Source organism: Stenella coeruleoalba (assembly GCF_951394435.1).
Source record: "Stenella coeruleoalba genome assembly, chromosome: X".
In the NCBI taxonomy this organism is placed as follows: domain Eukaryota; kingdom Metazoa; phylum Chordata; class Mammalia; order Artiodactyla; family Delphinidae; genus Stenella; species Stenella coeruleoalba.
The window spans coordinates 103,844,134-103,864,213 of NC_137152.1; the positions used below are offsets into that span (position 1 = coordinate 103,844,134).

The 20,080-nt window shown below is 39.5% G+C and overlaps 1 protein-coding gene and 1 long non-coding RNA gene across 3 annotated transcripts in view; both read right to left on the reverse strand.

The window, feature by feature from the left end:
- Positions 1–20,080, reverse strand: part of LOC307180924 — a 934,155-nt gene that overhangs the window by 86,715 nt on the left and 827,360 nt on the right. The gene's annotated exons all lie outside the window — the stretch shown is intronic.
- On the reverse strand, positions 15,223–16,356 carry ACTRT1 (actin related protein T1; the record flags this gene model as incomplete). Its single annotated transcript, XM_079911440.1, is given in 4 exon segments — positions 15,223–15,237; positions 15,241–16,071; positions 16,075–16,095; positions 16,099–16,356. Coding segments are annotated over 4 exon segments (1,125 nt in total).

Consider the following 20,080-nt stretch of genomic DNA (forward strand, 5'->3'; position numbering starts at 1 on the left):
TGATCTATAGAAAAGGGCCACTGTTGAATATCTAGCACATCCAGTAGAAATAGCAGAAGAGTTATGGCTTAATAGTAGAAGAAAACTACCCCTAGGATAACTTTAACTTGATATCCATTTGACAAAAGCTTTAAAAGAAGCCTTGAGAGGATAAAGCTTAATTGTAAGTAACAATGGCTAGCCAAAACAAATGCCAACCCTCCTTAAATAAATTCAGAATCACAAACATTCAACAATATGTCATTTAAAATATTCATGATCCAATAATAAGTTACTAGACATAAGAATAAGCAGAAAAATATAACTCATACCAAGGCGGAAATACAGTCAATACAGACATACTCGTAAATGACAGAAATAAAGACATTCACAGAAAAAAAAGATTTTTAAACATTTATTATGAATACACTCAAGGATTTAAAGGATAATATGAATATAATGAGGAAAAAGGAAGATGTAAAAATAACCAAGTAGAATTTCAGAGTTGAAGAATGCAATACTTGTAATATTTCAAAGGAAAGAACCACTGGAAGTTGTTTATGAACTTGTTAGACACGATAGGGGAAATTATTAGTGAATTTGGGGAAAAAATAACATTAGAAACAATCAAGTCAGAGACCAGAGGAGGGAAAAAGATTGTGAAAAAATGAACAGAAACTCAAGGAACTGTGGGATAATATCAAACATTCTGATATATGTGTAACTAGATTTTGAGAAGAGAAGAAAGAAATATCAAGTGCCAAAATATTACAGAAAGAACCAGTGGCCAAAGTATTTCATATTTTATAAAAACTAGTAAGCCAACAAACTCTATTACAGTAGACACAAAGAAAAATATACCAATACATCATAAAAATTTTTAAAAACTCAATATCAAAAGGAAACCTTAAAAAAATCTGGATTGAGGAGGAACATATATACAGTGGAACAAAGATATGAATAACTGCAAATTTCCATCAGAAATGCTGAAATTCAGTAAACAATGGAGTGATAACTTCAAAATACTTAAAATAGAGGGATTATCTATTTTAGCTGTAGTCAAACTGTTTATGTTTGGAATGTGTGTTCTGCTTCAGACTTAAGGTTGTGGTTCAAATGTCAATTTAGTTTATAAAATCTATGCAGTGGTATTCTATTCTATCCCACAAGTGTATTGCCCAGAAATAGAACTCCACCCCATAGTTTCCTCAGCACAAGCTTGGGAGTAAGGTGGTCACCATCTCATAACTTCAAGTGAGGGATGGAATTCAGAATTTCACCCCTGGGCTTCTAGGATGAGGAGCAACAACTGATTACTTCATGGTAAGGATGAATGTCAGAGTTCAACCTACAGGCTCTATGTGGCAAGGGTGCCGCCTCATTACTGCAGAGAGGAAGTTGGAAATTAAAGTTCTGTTCACAGGCTCCAAGGAGGAAGGACACCAAGTCTGTAGCTCTTGAACAAGGGTCAGCAAAATCTTTCTTGAAGGGCACATAGCAAATATTTTGGATTTATGGGACATACAGTCTTTCTCACAACTGCCCAACTTTGGCCATTTTAGAGCAAAATCAGTCATAGAAAATGTATAACTAATGGGAAGGCAGTATTCCAATACAACTTTATTTATAAAAAGAGGCAGCTGGACTGTGTGCAGCTGGACTCTTGCTTCAAAGGAAAATACTGAAAAAAATACAGAATTCTGTTATATCTTGACTGCTGCTGATTTTTAGTGAATTTCTACAAAAGAAAAATCAATTAAATCTGGATTTTTCCTGCAAGCAGATATAAAAATGAATACAGCTTTCCTAAGAAGACCCTCTGAGCCTACTGCCTATAATCTATATTTACTGAGACTCTCATACTCTGGGGCTTTGCACGCTGAAAAATTTCAATGACTTATGTATCCTACTTTGAAGTGCTTGTAAATGTGACTTCAGTTTTTTTTTTTTTTGGCCTGATCCAGGAAAGGCTGGCTTCCTTGATAGGAGAACGGAAAGAAGGCTTCTGCTGGCAAAGGTGACTTGAGGAAGAGGGATATATAAACACAGACACAGAGAGGAGAAGGCCTTGTGACGATTAAGGAGAAAATTAGAATGATCCATCTACAAGCCAAAGAACATCAAGGATTGCCAGCTGCCACCAGAAGCAAGGGGGTCTTGTGAGAGGGCATGGCCCTCTCAAAACCTTGATTTCAGACTCGGCCCCTCCAGAATTTCTGCAGTTTTGGCAACCACAAAGAGACCCAGAGCAGACACCTCTCCTTAACCTGAACTCTACAAGGATCCAGAGCCTTGCTAACAGCAAGGGCCACTTGTGTCTGTCCGCCTCCTCGCCGTGTGGATGAAAGGCTCTTGGTGCTGCAGCCAGGAGTCAGTGCTGTGCCTCTGAGGTGGGAGAGCCAACTTCAGGACACTGGTCCACAAGAAACCTCCCAGTTCTACATAATATAAAACGGTGAAAATCTCCCAGAGATATCCATCTCAATGCCAGCACCCAGCTCCACTCAACGACCAGCAAGCTACAGTGCTGGACATCCTATGCCAAACAACTAGAAAAACAGGAACACAACCCCACCCATTAGCAGAGAGGATGCCTAAAATCATAAGTCCACAGACAGCCCAAAACACACCACCAGACGTGGACCTGCCTACCAGAAAGACAAGATCCAGCCTCATCCACCAGAACACAGGCAACACTCCCCTCCACGAAGCCTACACAACCCACTGAACCAACCTTAGCCACTGGGGACAGACAACAAAAACAATGGGAACTATGAACCTGCAGCCTGCAAAAAGGAGTCCCCAAACACAGTAAGATAAGCAAAATGAGAAGACAGAAAAACACACAGCAGATAAAGGAGCAAGAGGAAAATGCACCAGACCTAACAAATGAAGAGGAAATAGGCAGTCTACCTGAAAAAGAATTCAGAATAATGAGAGTAAAGATGATCCAAAATCTTGGAAATAGAATAGAGAAAATACAAGAAACGTTTAAAAAGGACCTACAAGAACTAAAGATGAAACAAACAATGATGAACAACACAATAAATGAAATGAAAAATACAACCTCTTCAATAAGTGGTGCTGGGAAAACTGGACAGGTACATGTAAAAGGATGAGATTAGATCACTCCCTAATGCCATACAGAAAAATAAGCTCAAAATGGATTAAAGACCTAAATGTAAGGCCAGAAACTATCAAACTCTTAGAGGAAAACACAGGCAGAACACTCTATGACATAAATCACAGCAAGATCCTTTTTGACCCACCTCCTAGAGAAATGGAAATAAAAACAAAAATAAACAAATGGGACCTAATGAAACTTCAAAGCTTTTGCACAGCATAGGAAACGATAAGCAAGAGCAAAAGACAACCCTCAGAATGGGAGAAAATATTTGCAAATGGAGCAACTGACAAAGGATTAATTCACAAAATTTACAAGCAGCTCCTGCAGCTCAATAACAAAAAAACAAACAACCCAATCCAAAAATGAGCAGAAGACCTAAATAGACATTTCTCCAAAGAAGATATACAGACTGCCAACACACACATGAAAGAATGCTCAACATCATTAATCATTAGAGAAATGCAAATCAAAATACAATGAGAGGGCTTCCCTGGTGGCGCAGTGGTTGCGAGTCCGCCTGCTAATGCAGGGGACGCGGGTTCGTGCCCCGGTCCGGGAAGATCCCACATGCTGCGGAGCAGCTGGGCCCGTGGGCCATGGCTGCTGAGCCTGTGCGTCCGGAGCCTGTGCTCTGCAACGGGAGAGGCCACAGCAGTGAGAGGCCCGCGTACCGCAAAAAAAAAAAAAAAAAATACAATGAGATATCATCTCACACCAGTCAGAATGGCCATCATCAAAAAATCTAGAAACAATAAATGCTGGAGAGGGTGTGGAGAAAAGGGAACCCTCTTGCACTGTTGATGGGAATGTGAATTGATACAGCCACTATGGAGAACAGTATGGAGGTTCCTTAAAAAACTACAAATAGAACTACCATATGACCCAGCAATCCCACTACTGGGCATATACCCTGAGAAAACCATAATTCACAAGAGTCATGTACCAAAATGTTCATTGCAGCTCTGTTGACAATAGCCCAGAGATGGAAACAACTTAAGTGCCCATTATTGGAGGAATGGATAAAGAAGATGTGGCACATATTTACAATGGAATATTACTCAGCCATATAAAGAAACAAAATTGAGCTATTTGTAATGAGGTGGATGGACCTAGAGTCTGTCATACAGAGTGAAGTAAGTCAGAAAGAGAAAGACAAATACCGTATGCTAACACATATATATGGAATTTAAGAAAAAAAAATGTCATGAAGAACCTAGGGGTAAGACAGGAATAAAGACACAGACCTACTAGAGAATGGACTTGAGGATATGGGGAGGGGGAAGTGTAAGCTGTGACAAAGTGAGAGAGTGGCATGGACATATATACACTACCAAACGTAAAATAGATAGCTAGTGGGAAGCAGCCGCATAGCACAGGGAGATCAGCTCGGTGCTTTGTGACCACCTAGAGGGGTGGGATAGGGAGGGTGGGAGGGAGGGAGACGCAAGAGGGAAGAGATATGGGAACATATGTATATGTATAATTGATTCACTTTGTTATAAAGCAGAAACTAACACACCATTGTAAAGCAATTATACTCCAATAAAGATGTAAAAAAAAAACCCACCTAAATTATAATGAAAACTCAGGTAAATGAATTTGTAATGACTAGAGAAAAAGAAAGAGGACTATAGGTGAATAAGTACTGAATTTCTATTCAGGTCATTTACCTTTAGACCCTTAAAGAACATATTAGCTACTGGAATTGGTGGCCAAACTATGGTGTAAATGGAGCTACGATCAGAGTTAAATTCTGTTTGGACCAGAAGAAAAACCTGGCTATGGCCATAGTTGGTACTCCTAAACTAATTCACCAACTCTTTTGTGTTACAAGGTGTATGATTAAAAAAAAAAATAGCCAGGACATGGAAGCAACCTTAGTGTCTATTGATAGATGAATGGATAAAGAAGATGTGGCACATATATACAATGGAATATTACTCAGCCATAAAAAGAAATGAAATTGAGCTATTTGTAATGAGGTGGATAGACCTAGAGTCTGTCATACAGAGTGAAGTCAGTCAGAAAGAGAAAGACAAATACCGTATGCTAACACATATATATGGAATGTAAGAAAAAAAATGTCATGAAGAACCTAGGGGTAAGACAGGAATAAAGACACAGACGTACTAGAGAATGGACTTGAGGATATGGGGAGGGGGAAGGGTAAGCTGTGACAAAGCGAGAGAGAGGCATGAAAATATATACACTACCAAACGTAAAGTAGATAGCTAGTGGGAAGCAGCCGCATAGCACAGGAAGATCAGCTGGGTGCTTTGTAACCGCCTGGAGGGGTGGGATAGGGAGGGTGGGAGGGAGGGAGACGCAAGAGGGAAGAGATATGGGAACATATGTATATGTATAACTGATTCACTTTGTTATACAGCAGAAACTAACACACCATTGTAAAGCAATTATACCCCAATAAAGATGGTTAAAAAAAAAAAAGTAAGTTGATACAAAAGTAGAGAAAACAATGTGACTTCAAAGTGGCAGCTCTATTAGGAGTCCAGACTGTTGACACTTTCTCAAGCACCTCCCACTAAGTACTCTCCCAGTCAGTAAGAGCCAGAGCCTGCCAGTAACAGAACCAATGTTGAGCCACCAGTATGACATCATCCTTTAAGGAGTCCAACAATCCACTTGATTACTAATTATTTTGAGTTCCACCCACCCGAGAAAATACAACATTTCATGGTGGCTGAGACTAACATGCATTCTGGAAATAGGTTTGCTTTTCTTACCAATAGTGTCTCATTTAGTACTACCATTTGAGGACACAGATATTAAGTGGTAACTAGCATGAGATTCTGTACAATATAACCATAGACCAAGGGAACCTTACAGAAAAGGAGATGTGATGGTGAGTATATACCCTTGTGATACACTAGTCATATTGGGTTGGCCAAAACGTTCGTTCGCTTTTTTCTGTAAGATGCCTTTAGTGGCACTTAGCTGTCTTTAACTTCATTCGAGACAATTTTGTTAGATTATATTGTGACAGCTGTTATAACAGCATGCATTTAAAAAAATTATCAAAATTGATGAATTTTTGTACAGCCATTTTAATATTAAAGATGGAAGAAAAAAGCAATATTTTGGCACGTTATGCTTTATTATTTCAAGAAAGGTAAAACCACAACTGAAACGCAAAAAAAGATTTGTGTAGTGTATGAAGAAGTTGCTGTGATTGATCAAATGTGTCAAAAGTGGTTTGTGAAGTTTCATGCTGGAGATTTCTCGCTGGACTATGCTCCACGGATAGGTAGACCACTTGAAGTTGGTAGTGATCAAATCGAGACATTAACTGAGGACAATCAACATTATATGATGTGGGAGCTGGCCGACATACTCAAAATATCCAAATCAAGCGTTGAAAATCATGTGCACCAGCATGGTTACGTTAATTGCTTTGATATTTGGGTTCCACATAAGTTAAGCGAAAAAAACCTTCTTGACTGTATTTCTGCGTGTGATTCTCTGCCAAAACGTAATGAAAAAGTTTCGTTTTTAAAACAAATTGTGGGAACTTCCCTGGTGGCGCAGTGGTTAAGAGTCCACCTGTCAATTCAGGGGACACAGGTTCGAGCCCTGGTCCGGGAATATCCCACAGCCACAGAGCAACTAAGCCCGTGCACCACAACTACTGAGCCCATGCACCACAACTACAGAAGCTCGCGCACCTAGACCCCATGCTTCACAAAAAGAGAAGCCACCACAATGAGAAGCCTGCACACCACAACGAAGAGTAGCTCCCGCTCACCACAATGAGAGAAAGCCCACGCTCAGCAACGAAGACCCAATGCAGCCAAAATATAAATAATTAAAAAAAAATTGTGATGGGCGAGGAAAAGTGGATACTGTAGAATAATGTGGAATAGAAGAGATCATGGGGCAAGCGAAATGAACCACCACCAACCACACCAAAGGCCGGTCTTCATCCAAAGAAGGTGATGTTGTGTATATGGTGGGATTGGAAGGGAGTCCTCTATTATGAGCTCCTTCGGAAAACCGATTAATTCCAACAAGTCCTACTCCCAATTAGACCAACTGAAAGCAGCACTCGATGAAAAGCATCCAGAATTAGTCAACAGAAAATGCATAATCTTCCATCAGGATAACGCAAGACCACGTTTCTTTGATGACCAGGCAAAAACTGTTACAGCTTAGCTGGGAAGTTCTGACTCATCTGCCATATTCACCAGACATTGCACCTTAGGATTTCCACTGATTTCAGTCTTTACAAAATTCTCTTAATGGAAAAAATTTCAATTCCCTGGAAGACTGTAAAAGGAACCTCAAACAGTTCTCTGCTCAAAAAGATAAAAATGTTTAGGAAGATGGAATTATGAAGTTGCCTGAAAAATGGCAGAAGGTAGTGGAACAAAAGGGTGAATACGTTGTTCAATGAAGTTCTTGGCGAAAATGAAAAATGTTGTCTTTTATTTTTACCTGAAAACCTAAGGCACATTTCGGTGAACCCAATATTACATACCATACCATGTAGAAGCAACCACCTTAATGGAGCATCAGAAAAACCTCTAGATGGCACAAATGAATTGCTGCTATGAAGATAATATCTAGTTAGGACAGGGCACTATCCTTTAGTCATCTTAATCCAATGGCCATTTTATAGGGCTGTATTACCAAGAGCTAGACCACTTAGTCCAGGGACCAAGGAGTGAAAGTAGGAGTGACCCCACTCATAAATATTCCCAGTAACTCACTTGGGGAATTTGAGCTTTCTGCAACATATATACCTTATTGTGTCTAGAGATCTTGGTCCCCAGAATGGGGACACTTACACTAGGGTACAAATTAAGAAGGACATTAAACTTAAATCTATGGCTTCTACCAGGTCACTTTGGAGTTCTAGTGCCAGATGGGCAAATACGAAACAGTTAGTATGCTGGCAAGGGTAAATGGCCTTGATCATTATGAGTAGGTAGGGCTGCTGCTACAAAAATATTTAACATTCAGGTCTTTTTGTAAACTCACATACCATGTTTTTTTCTCTAAATGAGCAAGAAACAGCAACTATGACCTGATAAGTACTGAGAGTCTGAGTCAAATCACCAAGCAAGTAAGGTAGACCAACAGAAATGCTAGCAAAAAGGGAAGGGAAAAACTAAATTGGGGGTGGAGGAGAGAGATGATGAACATCAATTATGGCCCTGCAACCAACTGAAGTGCTGAGTGCTATAGTTTGTACTACGAGTCCTCTTTTTGAAAATTTTCCCGGAAATGACCAACCTATACATCCTGGAGATGTGCCTGGATGGAGTAAAGTTATTTTGAGAAATAAATGATTCTGAGTGGTACGAGGAGTGAAACGTAGTGGATGCAATTGGTACCCATAGAATTTCCCTTTATTGGGTAATGCACCCCTCCCCCAACCTCTGTAAGCATTGGTTGATAACAACTCCTATTTCCTACAAACAAGAAATGGGGTACACGAAAATTATTTGTACCACAGACAGCCCCACAGGGTCCTGCTCGGTTTCACTAGTACCTATGGTACAATGCTAAATTAAATTGGACATATCAGGAATCCTTGATTTTTTTCATGTTTTAACATAAATATTTTAATGTTTCACACGTTTGCAACATGTCTGATGTAGGCTTGTGGATAATATTAATAACTTTATGGTAATACCTCTTTGGTTTTAGATAATTTTTATCATGAATGAAGTTTATTACACTCAAATGCTCTAGTGTTGCCATCTATTGAAATGTAGTGAATTACATCCGTATGTTTACAAATGGTACAACAAACTTGCATTTCAGGAGTAAACCAAAACTGAACTTGAAAAATTCACCTTTTCATACACTGAAGAATTTGGTATGTTCATATTTTGCTAATGAAATTTGCATCTATGTTTATGAGTGTGATATGAATTTTTCTTTAATATATGGTCTATCATTGGTTATTATTTAAAAGTTATATTGTATTCATATAATGGGTTAGCATTTGTTCTTTATTCAATACTATTAAATAATTTGCATAAAAAATGAAAATTTGAAATTGTGAATAAATGATAGAAAGTAACCTAGACAAATATCTACACACAATACTTTATGTCATAATTTTAAAATAATTTTGTAATTTTTACACTAGGTAGGAATTTCTATTTTTATGATATAGTTTAGATAAATTTATATTTGTGGGATTAAGTGTAAAGTTATTTGTAATATTGAAACTGAGCAGGACCCTGTGGGGCCCTTCTGGGCACAAAAGCCTTTCTGTGTCCCTTATTTTTCATTTGTAGGGAATAGGCTTCCTTCATCCTCCTTGAACTTCCCTGAGTTCCAAAGTGCAGATTCAAGCTGTTGCTAGTCAGGGAAGGGAGGGAATGCAGAAACCAACGAGAAGCAGTCAAGAGAAATTAGGGCATATTTACAATAGCCAGGACATGGAAGCAACCTAAGTGTCCATCGACAGATGAATGGATAAAGAAGATGTGGCACATATATACAATGGAATACTACTTGACAGAAAAAGAAATGAAATTGAGTTACTTGTAGTGAGGTGGATAGACCTAGAATCTGTCATACAGAGTGAAGTAAGTAAGAAAAACAAATACCGTATGCTAACAGATATATATGGAATCTAAAAAAAAAATAGTTCTGAAGAACCTAGGGGGAAGACAGGAATAAAGATGCAGATGTAGAGAATGGACTTAAGGACACGGGGAGGGGGAAGGGTAAGCTGGGACGAAGTGAGAGAGTGGCATGGACATATATACACTACCAAATGTAAAACAGATAGCTAGTGCGAAGCAGCCGCATAGCACAGGGAGATCAGCTTGGTGTTTTGTGACTACCTAGAGGGGTGGGATAGAGAGAGTGGGAGGGAGATGCAAGAAGGAGGGGATATGGGGATATAAGTATACATATAGCTGATTCACTCTGTTATACAGCAGAAACTAACACAACTTTGTAAAGCAATTATGCTCCAATAAAGATGTTTAAAACATAAATTAAAAAGAGAGAGAGAGACAATAGTGCAGGCTTGGGGCAAAGTCCTGGTTCCTCCTCAAGGGATATACATAACACTATCTTTGAGTTTTTCTGCAGGAACTAAGGCCCCCACCCAGATGAAGGATGGTAACTTCATGCTGAGCACAAGATTCCTGGAACATCACCCTGTTACCTCACCATCAAACAATCAAAGGTCAAACCCCCTGCAGTCTTCACCCCAAATGTTGCCTCATCAACATTTACAAATAATTTTTATTCTTCATAATTTTAAACTTGTTTATTGTTAATTTCAATTAATAATTCCATAGGGATGTCTATTTATTTTGACCTCATAAAGAATCAAGTCCTTGTTCATTCTCTTTATTTTTTCCTTGTTTTATATCTCAATAATTTCTGATTTCCTATTTTTCCAATTTACTGTTCTAAATTTTTGGGTTTATTCTATTTGCTTTTGAAACTGAGCAGGACCCTGTGGGGTTCTCCTGGGCATAAAAGGCTTTCTGTGTCCCCTGTTTCTTGTTTGTAGGAAATGGTTTCTTTCAGCCTCCTTGACCTTCCCTGAGTTCCAAAGGGCAGATTCAAACAGTTGTTAATCAGGGAAGGGAGGAAATGCAGAAACAATGGAGGAATAGTCAAAAAACAATAGTGCAGCCTTGGGGAAGGGTCCTGGTTCTTCCTCAAGAAATATAAATAACAATATTTTTGAGCTCTTCTACACAACTAAGGCCCCCACCCAGGTGGAGGATGGCAACTTCAGGCTAAGCACAATGTTCCTGGGGCGCCACCCTGCTACCTCCCCACCAACCAATCAGACAAAAGTCACACACCCTGCAGCCGTCACCCCAAATTCTGCCTATAAAAACTTTTCCCGCAAAACCATCAAGGAGTTCAGGGTTTTTGACCATGAGCCACCCATTCTCCTTGTTTGGCCCTGCAATAAACCTTTCTCTGCTCCAAATTCTGACGTTTCAGTTTATTTGGCTTCACCATGCATCAGTTTATTTGGCCTCACTAGTTGTGGCGCACGGGTGCACGGTCACTTAATCCCAAATGACCTTAGTTTGGCAACACTTTTTCTAAGTTCAAAACTGGATGTTTAGCTCTCTGATATTCAACCTTCCTTTTTACTTATATAAGCATTTAACATTTCTTACTAATTAATTCCAGCATTAGCAGCATTCCATCTCTTAATATCTAATATTTTATCATTCACCTTATAATTACCTTATAATTTTTAATACAATTTCTTCTTTTATTACAATTTCTTCTTTGACACATTGGTATTTTAGAAATGCCTTTTAATATTTCCAGTTGCTATTTATGTTTTTGGTTATATTTTTACAGATTTATAGAAGAAGTTCCTTCAGTTTCTATATCTATATATATATTCTAAATTTAATTAATATTTCTTTCTGAGAAATGCAAGTACATTCAGAATTTTAGCTCCAACCTGTTTCTATGATTTATGTCCTTTTGTACTACAAAATTTTCATTCTTTTTATTATGTTGATATTGATACTATGAATTTGTACAGTCAGTATTTTTAAATTTACCTCTGAGTTCACCATTATTTAATGTTCATTATTTCTTAGTACACCATATGTATCTTTTTCTGGGATTATTTATTTATTTATTTTTATAAATTTATTTTATTTCATTTATTTTATTTTTGGCTGTGTTCAGCCTTCGTTGCTGCCCATGGGCTTTCTCTAGTTGCGGTCAGTGGGGGCTGCTCTTCGTTGTGGTGTGTGGGCTTCTCATTGTGGTGGCTTCTCTTGTTTTGGAGCACAGGCTCTAGGCACGTGGGATTCAGTAGTTGTGGCACGTGGGCTCAGTAGTTATGGCTTGCAGGCTCTAGAGTGCAGGCTCAGTAGTTGTGGTGCACAGCTTAGTTGCTCTGCGGCATGTGGGATCTTCCCAGACCAGGGCTCAAACCCATGTCCCCTGCATTGGCAGGCAGATTCTTTTTTTTTTTAAATTAATTAATTTATTTATTTTTGGCTGTGTTGGGTCTTCGTTGCTGCATGTGGGCTTTGTCTAGTTGCAGCGAGTGGGGGCTACTCTTCATTGTGGTGCATGTGCTTCTCATTGCAGTGGCTTCTCTTGTTGCAGGGCATGGGCTCGTGGCACATGGGCTCAGTAGTTGTGGCTCACGGGCTCTGGAGCGCAGGCTCAGTAGTTGTGGTGCACGGGCTTAGTTGCTCCGCAGCATGTGGGATCTTCCCGGACCAGGGCTTGATCCGTGTCCTCTCCATTGGCAGCCAGTTTCTTAACCACTGTGCCACCAGGGAAGTACTGGCATGCAGATTCTTCGCCACTGAGCCACCAGGGAAGTCCCATTGGGATTATTTTTATATGCCCTCAAATAATCATATAAAATTTCCTTTAGTGATGGACTATTGAGAGTAAACACATTCAGTTATTTTCAGAAAGTATTTTTACCATCTTTCTTGGAATAGTTTTCCTGCGTATATAATTCTAGTTTGACAGTATATTTTCCTAGCTCTTTGAAGGTATAATTCTACTGTCTTCTGGTTCCATTGTGGTTTTGCTAAGTTATCTGTAAGCAGAAGTATGATATTCAACCAGATATCTCAAATAAATATAAAAATAAAATACCTGATTTATAGTGATTTTTATTGAGTATTAGATAATTTTCATTTTCATGGCTGTGTTGTAAAACAAGCTATCAATATGACACCCTGAATATGTAGTTGGAAAGATATATGGAAAATAGAATTCCTTGGGTTTTTTTAGACAAATGGTTTCATTTCACTCAGGATGACTTTTTTTAAGTATAGTTCTTTCTTTCTGATTTGCTCCCACTCCCACTCTTCTTTCCACCAGTATTACATTTTATTCCACTCTTCTCCACCAACCTGTGTAACCCAGAAACCCAGATTCCCTCTAAAACCGAGTTCCTCTGCAGAGTTCCTGATTGACCTCTCTACCCAAAACGTTATTCCCTTATTCGTCCGTACCTGCCCTGCTCAAGATAGAGGAGTATTAAGGAAAAGGGGGGATTGAAACAAATCAGGACCCTGTGTGCCCTCCCAGGTACAAATCCTTTCTGTGTCCCCCCCCCCCCTTCTCTTGTTTGTAGGGAAAAGGCTTTAGCCTCTTAGACTTTCCCTGAGTTTCTAAGGGCAGATTCAAGCAGTTGATAATTAGGGAAGGGAGGGAATGGGGAAACAAAGGAGGAGCAGTCAGGAAACAATAGTGCAGCCTTGGGGCAGGGTCCTGGTTCCTCCTCAAAGGATATGCATAGCAGTATCTTTGAGTTCTTCTGTAAGAACTAAGGCCCGCAGCCAGGTGGAGGATGACAACTTTGGCTGAGCACAAGATTCCTGGAACATCACCCTGCTACCTCACCAGCAACCAGTCAGAAGAAAGTCAAACACCCTCAAGTGCTTACACTAAATTCTGCCTATAAAAACTTCTCCCCAAAAGCCATCAGGGAGTTCGGCTTTTGTGAGCACGAGCCACCAGTTCTCCTGGCTCGGCCCTGAAATAAACCTTTCTCTGCTCCAAACTCTGATGTTTCAGTTTGCTTGGCCTCACTGCCTCAGGCACATGAACTGGTGTTCCACAACAACCCCCATGGTATGTAACCTTCTGTACTTTTTTCCAAGTGCTTATAATCATGTAAAAAAGCATATTCATTTATATATGTACATACAAATGTGCATAGACATACATATATATGGGAAAGTGCCACTGTTTTGTTTACCATAAAAATAGATTGTACTACAAAGACTTCTCTAAATTTTCCATTTCTATCTTGATAATATTTTGGGAAAATAAAACTAAGCTAATGAAGAAAAAATGTATGCATAATTTATTCAGCAATTTCTTCATTGATGATGATTACATATTTTCAGTCTTTTTCCCCTAACAAAATGAGGCTATAAATATCCTTGAAAGTCAAACAAAACAAACGAAAAATATAATAAGAATGACCAGCAATTCCACTCCTGGGTATATATCTGAAAAAAACAAAACACCAATCCGAAAAGATACATGCACTCCAATGTTCATAGCAGCATTATTTACAATTGCTAAGATATGGAAGCAAACTAAGTGTCCATCAACAGATGAATGGATGAAGAAAATGTGGTATATATATACAGTGAGATACTACTCAGCCATAAAAAAGAACAAAATTTTTCCATTTGCAGCAAACTAGTGAATATAACAAAAGAGAAGCAGATTAACAGATATAGAGAACTAGTGGTTTACCAGTGGGGAGAGGGAATGAGGAAGGGGCAAGGTAGGGGTAAGGGAACAAGAGGTACAAACTATTAGGTGTAGAATAAACTACAAGGATATTTTGTACGATGTGAAGAATTTAGCCAATATTTTATAATAACTATAAATAGAGTATAAACTTTAAAAATTGTGAATCACTATATTGTACATCTGTAACATATAATACTGCAAAGCAATGATACTTCAGTTAAAAAAATAGAGATGTTGATTCTTAATACTCCAACTGGGAATAGGGGCCCTCAGCTTAGAGATCCTTAAATAAATAGCGATTTCTCTCCTCATCTCTCTCCACATCTCTCCTCTTTGACAAGGAAGGACAACAGCTCTGTCTTATTTAGCTGCCTATCACTAGAGAGCCCTACTGTGCTAATTAAGAACCAGTTGACTGAAAGGGTCAGTTGAGCCCTAAGAGCCGGGTAGCATTCCTTCTTCAACTTAATTCTCCTCCCTCCCCACATTTTCCCTGGTAATTCTGTCTCTCCTTCACACTAGATCTATCAAAAACATCTAAGACACTTGATTAAAATGAAGATTCTAGGGACCTACTGAATCAAGCTTCTAGGCATGAGGCTCAAGTACCTGTTTTTACTACAAACCCTGCAAGTGGACACAGCTGTAACACATAACCCGAGGATTTATCAGGAGAAAACTGAATAGGTCCCTGAGACAGGAAGGGTGGACTAGAATCACTTAAAAAGATTCACTACCTGGATGAAAAATTACTCTGATGCTACCAAAAATGAACTGAAACCCAAAATGCCATATCACTTTTACTGAATACGTGCTGAAGCCCAAGGGAAAATGTCACTTTCCACCAGTGCTCCTATGATCTGACAATTCAAGCTGTCCCCTGTGCTCTGAATCCTTTAAAAGCATCTTCTCTAGAAAACATATGTCCCAAGCTCCATGAAATCCTCAGAAGTTACCCACATCTGCCTGAAACTGCTCAGAGAGGTCACAATGGATGCACTGATCCATTCAGAGAAACATCCATCAGGAGAAGCGGTGATCTTGATGGGAGTTCCTCTGAAGGCCAGCTGTTCCAGTTCTTTCATAAATCTTTTCTCAAGCCCAGGGAAGAGAGCGGTGCCCCCAGACAGCACAATTTCTTCAAAAAGATTTTTCTGGATGTTGGTGTCACACTTCATAATGCTGCTGGAGACCATTTTTGATAGTCCTGAGTTGTGGACACCCAGCCAGTCAGGTGCAAAAAGAATCTCAGGTACCTGGTACAGCTGATCCCCAAGGTGGATGACATTTCCATCTGGTAGTTTGTATTTTCTCAGGACCTCCTCTGGCTTCTTATGAAGTTTGTTCTCTGGCTCTAAGGCCACATAGCACAGCATCTCTTTTATGTCATCCACTAAGGCCTTGTTGAGTATGCAAGGGTAATTACACCCACTAGCCAGGAGGAGTCGGGTGAGGTGCTCTGTGATGTCTCTCTCTGCCACATAGAGTTTGGTGATGGCATGAGGAAGGGAGTAACCCTCAAAAATGGGGACAGTGCAAGTGATCCCATTACCACTGTCCACCACTAAGCCCGTGACAGAGGCACAGGTATACAGTGCTACAACCACGTAGCTGGACAGGTAGAAGGCAGGCACACTGAAGGTCTCAAACGTCACTTCTGCTGTCTTCTCTCGAGTCTCCCTTGGCTTCAAGGAGGGCTCAGTCATGAGCACAGGTTGTCGACAGGGTTTTACTCCCAGCTCCCACTAAAAAAGATACTTCCAGAGTTTTTACATGTCATTCCATCTTGTTACCAGTCCATGTTCAATGGGACAGTGCAAATGCAAGGCTCCATACTTGAACAGGGCTTTTCCCCCCACAGTGTAATTTTTCTGATTGGCTTCTGGTAAAGCCATGTTGAATTTAGGATGCCCCATGACAGAAATGATGACATGATGGGGCCCAGCCTCTCCAGACATGCCTACTTTGCAGAGTCCTGATCCATTGGCAAAAATTACAGCTGGAGTATCTAATGCATATGGCTTAAACATGTCTGCAGCACGCTCTTCTGACCTTCGCCAAAATAAAGAAAGAACATGGCCACTTTGTGAGATAATAGGTACCTCTGGAAGTTTATCAGCCACAGGATTCCAAAGTTCTTAGGTTGTCACTGAAGCAGAGCTAGCAGGCTGTCCCCTAACCCCATCCTCAACCCATGAATACTGTCCCTTTTCAAGCAGCACAGGGCCTGCTGAGGCAATTTCAGTGATGACTGCTCACTATGTAATAAAGTAGCCGAGGCAACAATTGTTCTCAGAGAGCATCAGAGGATGTTTAAGGGGTGGGGTCTCTGAGCCACCAGTACTCCTAGCTTGGTGATACTTGAAACAGAGGAAGGCAAACCATACCTCTGAACAGCTTTTGATAAGTCTGTGAACATGAAGCAAAGGCCTAGGCTTAGAATCTAATGAAGCGGCCCAGCTGTGAGGTTGTCCCAGAAAGCTGACTTCTATACTCAGCTGAGCTGCTGTTTGTGGGATGACAATTATACCCTTTCCTTTGCTAAGGGAAGGAACTAATCAGCAGACACAAGTTCAGATTGGAGTAAAGATGCCAACAACCCACTTCCAGAGGTGGTCAGAACACCCTTTCTTTTATTCCCCCTTATATTTGTTTTGTTTTAAAACAGATTTATTAAGATAAATTTCATATACAATACATTCACCCATTTCCATGAATTTCAATATATTCAACTATGTACGAACATTACAAGAGTCAAGTTTAGAACACTTTCTTTACTTCAAAAAGAAACCCTGCACCTTTTAGCTATCACCCTCTTCGGGCCATCCTCATGAGCCCTAAACTCCACTAATAATATTTTTGTTGTCTCTATAGACTTATCTCCTCTGCATCTTTCACTTAAACAGAATTATACATGTGACCTTTCACGTCTGGCTTCATTCATTTAGCATACTTTATTCAAAGTTCTTCCATTTGAATATAATTTTTTTTAACCTATTCTACACCGTAACATTTTTCACAGTATTTATAATCCTTACTTATTTCTGTAAGGTTGGTAGTAATATCCCCTTTACTTTTTTGAACTTTTAAGAGAACTGTTTTTTGGTTTCATTGATTTCTCTATTGTTTTTCTATTCTCTATTTCAATAATTCCTGCATTTTTTTATCACTTTATTCCTTTTTTAAAAAATTTATTTTATTTATTTATTTTTTGGCTGTGTTGGCTCTTTGTTGCTGCGCACAGGCTTTCTCTAGTTGCGGTAAGTGGGGGCTACTTTCATTGTGGTGCGCGGGCTTCTTGCTGCAGAGGCTTCTCTTGTTGTGGAGCACGGGCTCTAGGCATGCGGGTAGTAGTTGTGGCACGTGAGCTCAGTAGTTGTGGCTCACGGGCTCTAGAGCACAGGCTCAGTAGTTGTGGCTCATGGGCTTAGTTGCTCTGAGGCATGTGGGATCTTCCCGGACCAGGGCTTGAATCCGTCTCCCCTGTATTGGCAGGAGGATTCTTAACCACTGTGCCACCAGAGAAGCCCCCCTTTTATTCCTTTTGCTTGCTTCAGTTTGCTTTTCTTTTTCCAGTGTATTAAGTTTGAAGGTTAGACTGTAGATGTAAAATTTTTCTTCTTTTTTTAAAATACAGACTGAGATGATTCATTTTATTTGTCAACTTGGCTAAGCTATTGTGCCCAGTTGTTTGGTCAAACACTAGTCTAGACATTACTACGAAAGTATTGTGTTTATGTGATTAACATTTAAAATCAGTTGGCTTAAATAACAGAGATTAACATCCATAAGGTGTGTGAGCCCCATCCAACCAAATGAAGGCCTTCAAAGCAAAACTGAAGTTTCTGGGAGAAGCAGGAATTCTGCCTCCATACTGTAACACAGAAAACCTTTCTGAATTTCTAGCGTGCTGGTCAGCCTTATAAATTTCAAACTCAAGACTGGAACATTATTATGCTTAATGTGTCACCTTGACTTGGCTAAGAGATGCCCAGATATCTTGTAGAACATTATTTCTGAGTGTGTCCATAAGGGTGTTTCTAGTAGAGATTAGCATTTGAATTGGTAGATTGAGTAAAGAAGTTCAGCCTCACCAATGCAAATGGGAATTATTCAAACTGTTGAAGGCCCTGAACAGAACCAAAAGACAGAAGAAGGACAAATTTGCTCTTGGTGTCTCCGGGATACCCATCTGTGGACATCGGACATGGGTCCTCCTGGGTCATGGGTCTTCAGACTTGGACCAGGACTTTCACCATTGACTCCCCTGGTTCTCAGGTATTCAGGTTTGTACTGGAACTATATCACCAGCTTTCCTGGGCCTCCAGATTACAGCTAGCAGTTGATGGGACTTCTCAGTATACAAAACGGCATGAGTAAATATCTTTTTATCCATCATCTATTCTATTTCTGGAAAATAGAATAGAATTCTATTTCTATTTCTGGAAAACCCTGACGAACACAAACATCAACTCTTCTTTTTTTTTTTTTTTAGCTTTTTTGAGGTATACTTAATATACATTTGCTCTGGTGATCAGTGATCATTGATCTTTGATATTACTATTGTAATTGTTTTGGGGCACCACAAATTGTGTCCTTATAAGAAGGCAAAATTAGTAAATGTATATGTTTTGACTACTCTGTTGACCAGCTGTTCACTGATCTCTTTCCTGGAGCCTCTGTATTCTCTGCAACACAACAATATTGAAATTAGGTCAATTAATAACCGTACAATGACCTCTAAGTGTTGAAGTGAATGGAAGAGTCACACAACTCTCACTTTAAATCAAAAGCTAGAAATGATTAAGCTCAGTGATGAAAGCATGGCAAAAGCTGAGATAGGTTGAACGTTAGGCCTCTGGCACCAAACAGCCACGTTTTGAGTGCAAAGGAAAAATTCTTGAAGGAAATAAAAAGTGCTGCTCCAGTGAATACACAAATGATAGGAAGGCAAAATAGGCTTATTGCTGACATGAAGAAAGTTATAGTGGTCACGAGAGAAGATCAAACCAGCCACAACATTCCCTTAAGCCAAAGCCCAATCCACAGTAAGGTCCTAATTCTCTTCAATTCTATGAAGGCTGAGAGAGGTGAGGACACTCTAGAAGAAAAGTTTGATGCTAGCAGAAGTTGGTTCATGAGATTTAAGGAAAGAGGCCATCTCCATAACAATAAAGCAGAAGGTGAAGCAGCAAGTTCTGATTTAGAAGCTGCAGCAAGTTATCTAGAACATCTAGCTAAGATAATGAAGGTGGCTACACTAAACAACCGGTTTTCAATGGAAATGAAACAGCCTTCCATTGGAAGAAGATGCCAGCGAGGACTTTCACAGTGAGAGAGAAGTCAGTGCTGGCTTTAACTCTTAAAAAGACAAGCTGATTCCCTTGTTAGGGGCTAATAAGTTGAAGCCAAAGCTCATTTACCATTTAGAAAATTCTAAGGCCCTTAAGAATTATGCTAAATCTTCTCTGCCTGTGCTCTATGAAACAACAAAGTCTGGATGACAGCACATCTGTTTACAACATGGTTTACTGAATATTTTAAGCCAACCATTGAGATCTACTGCTCAGAAGAAAAAATTCCTTTAAAAGTATTACTGCTCATGGATCACCCAAGAGCTCTGATGAAGATGTACAACAAGATTAATGTTGTTTTCATGCCTGCTAACATAACACCCATTCTGCAGGTCATAGTTGAAGGAGTTATTTTGACTTTCAAGTCTTATTATTTAAGAAATACATTTTGTAAGGCTAT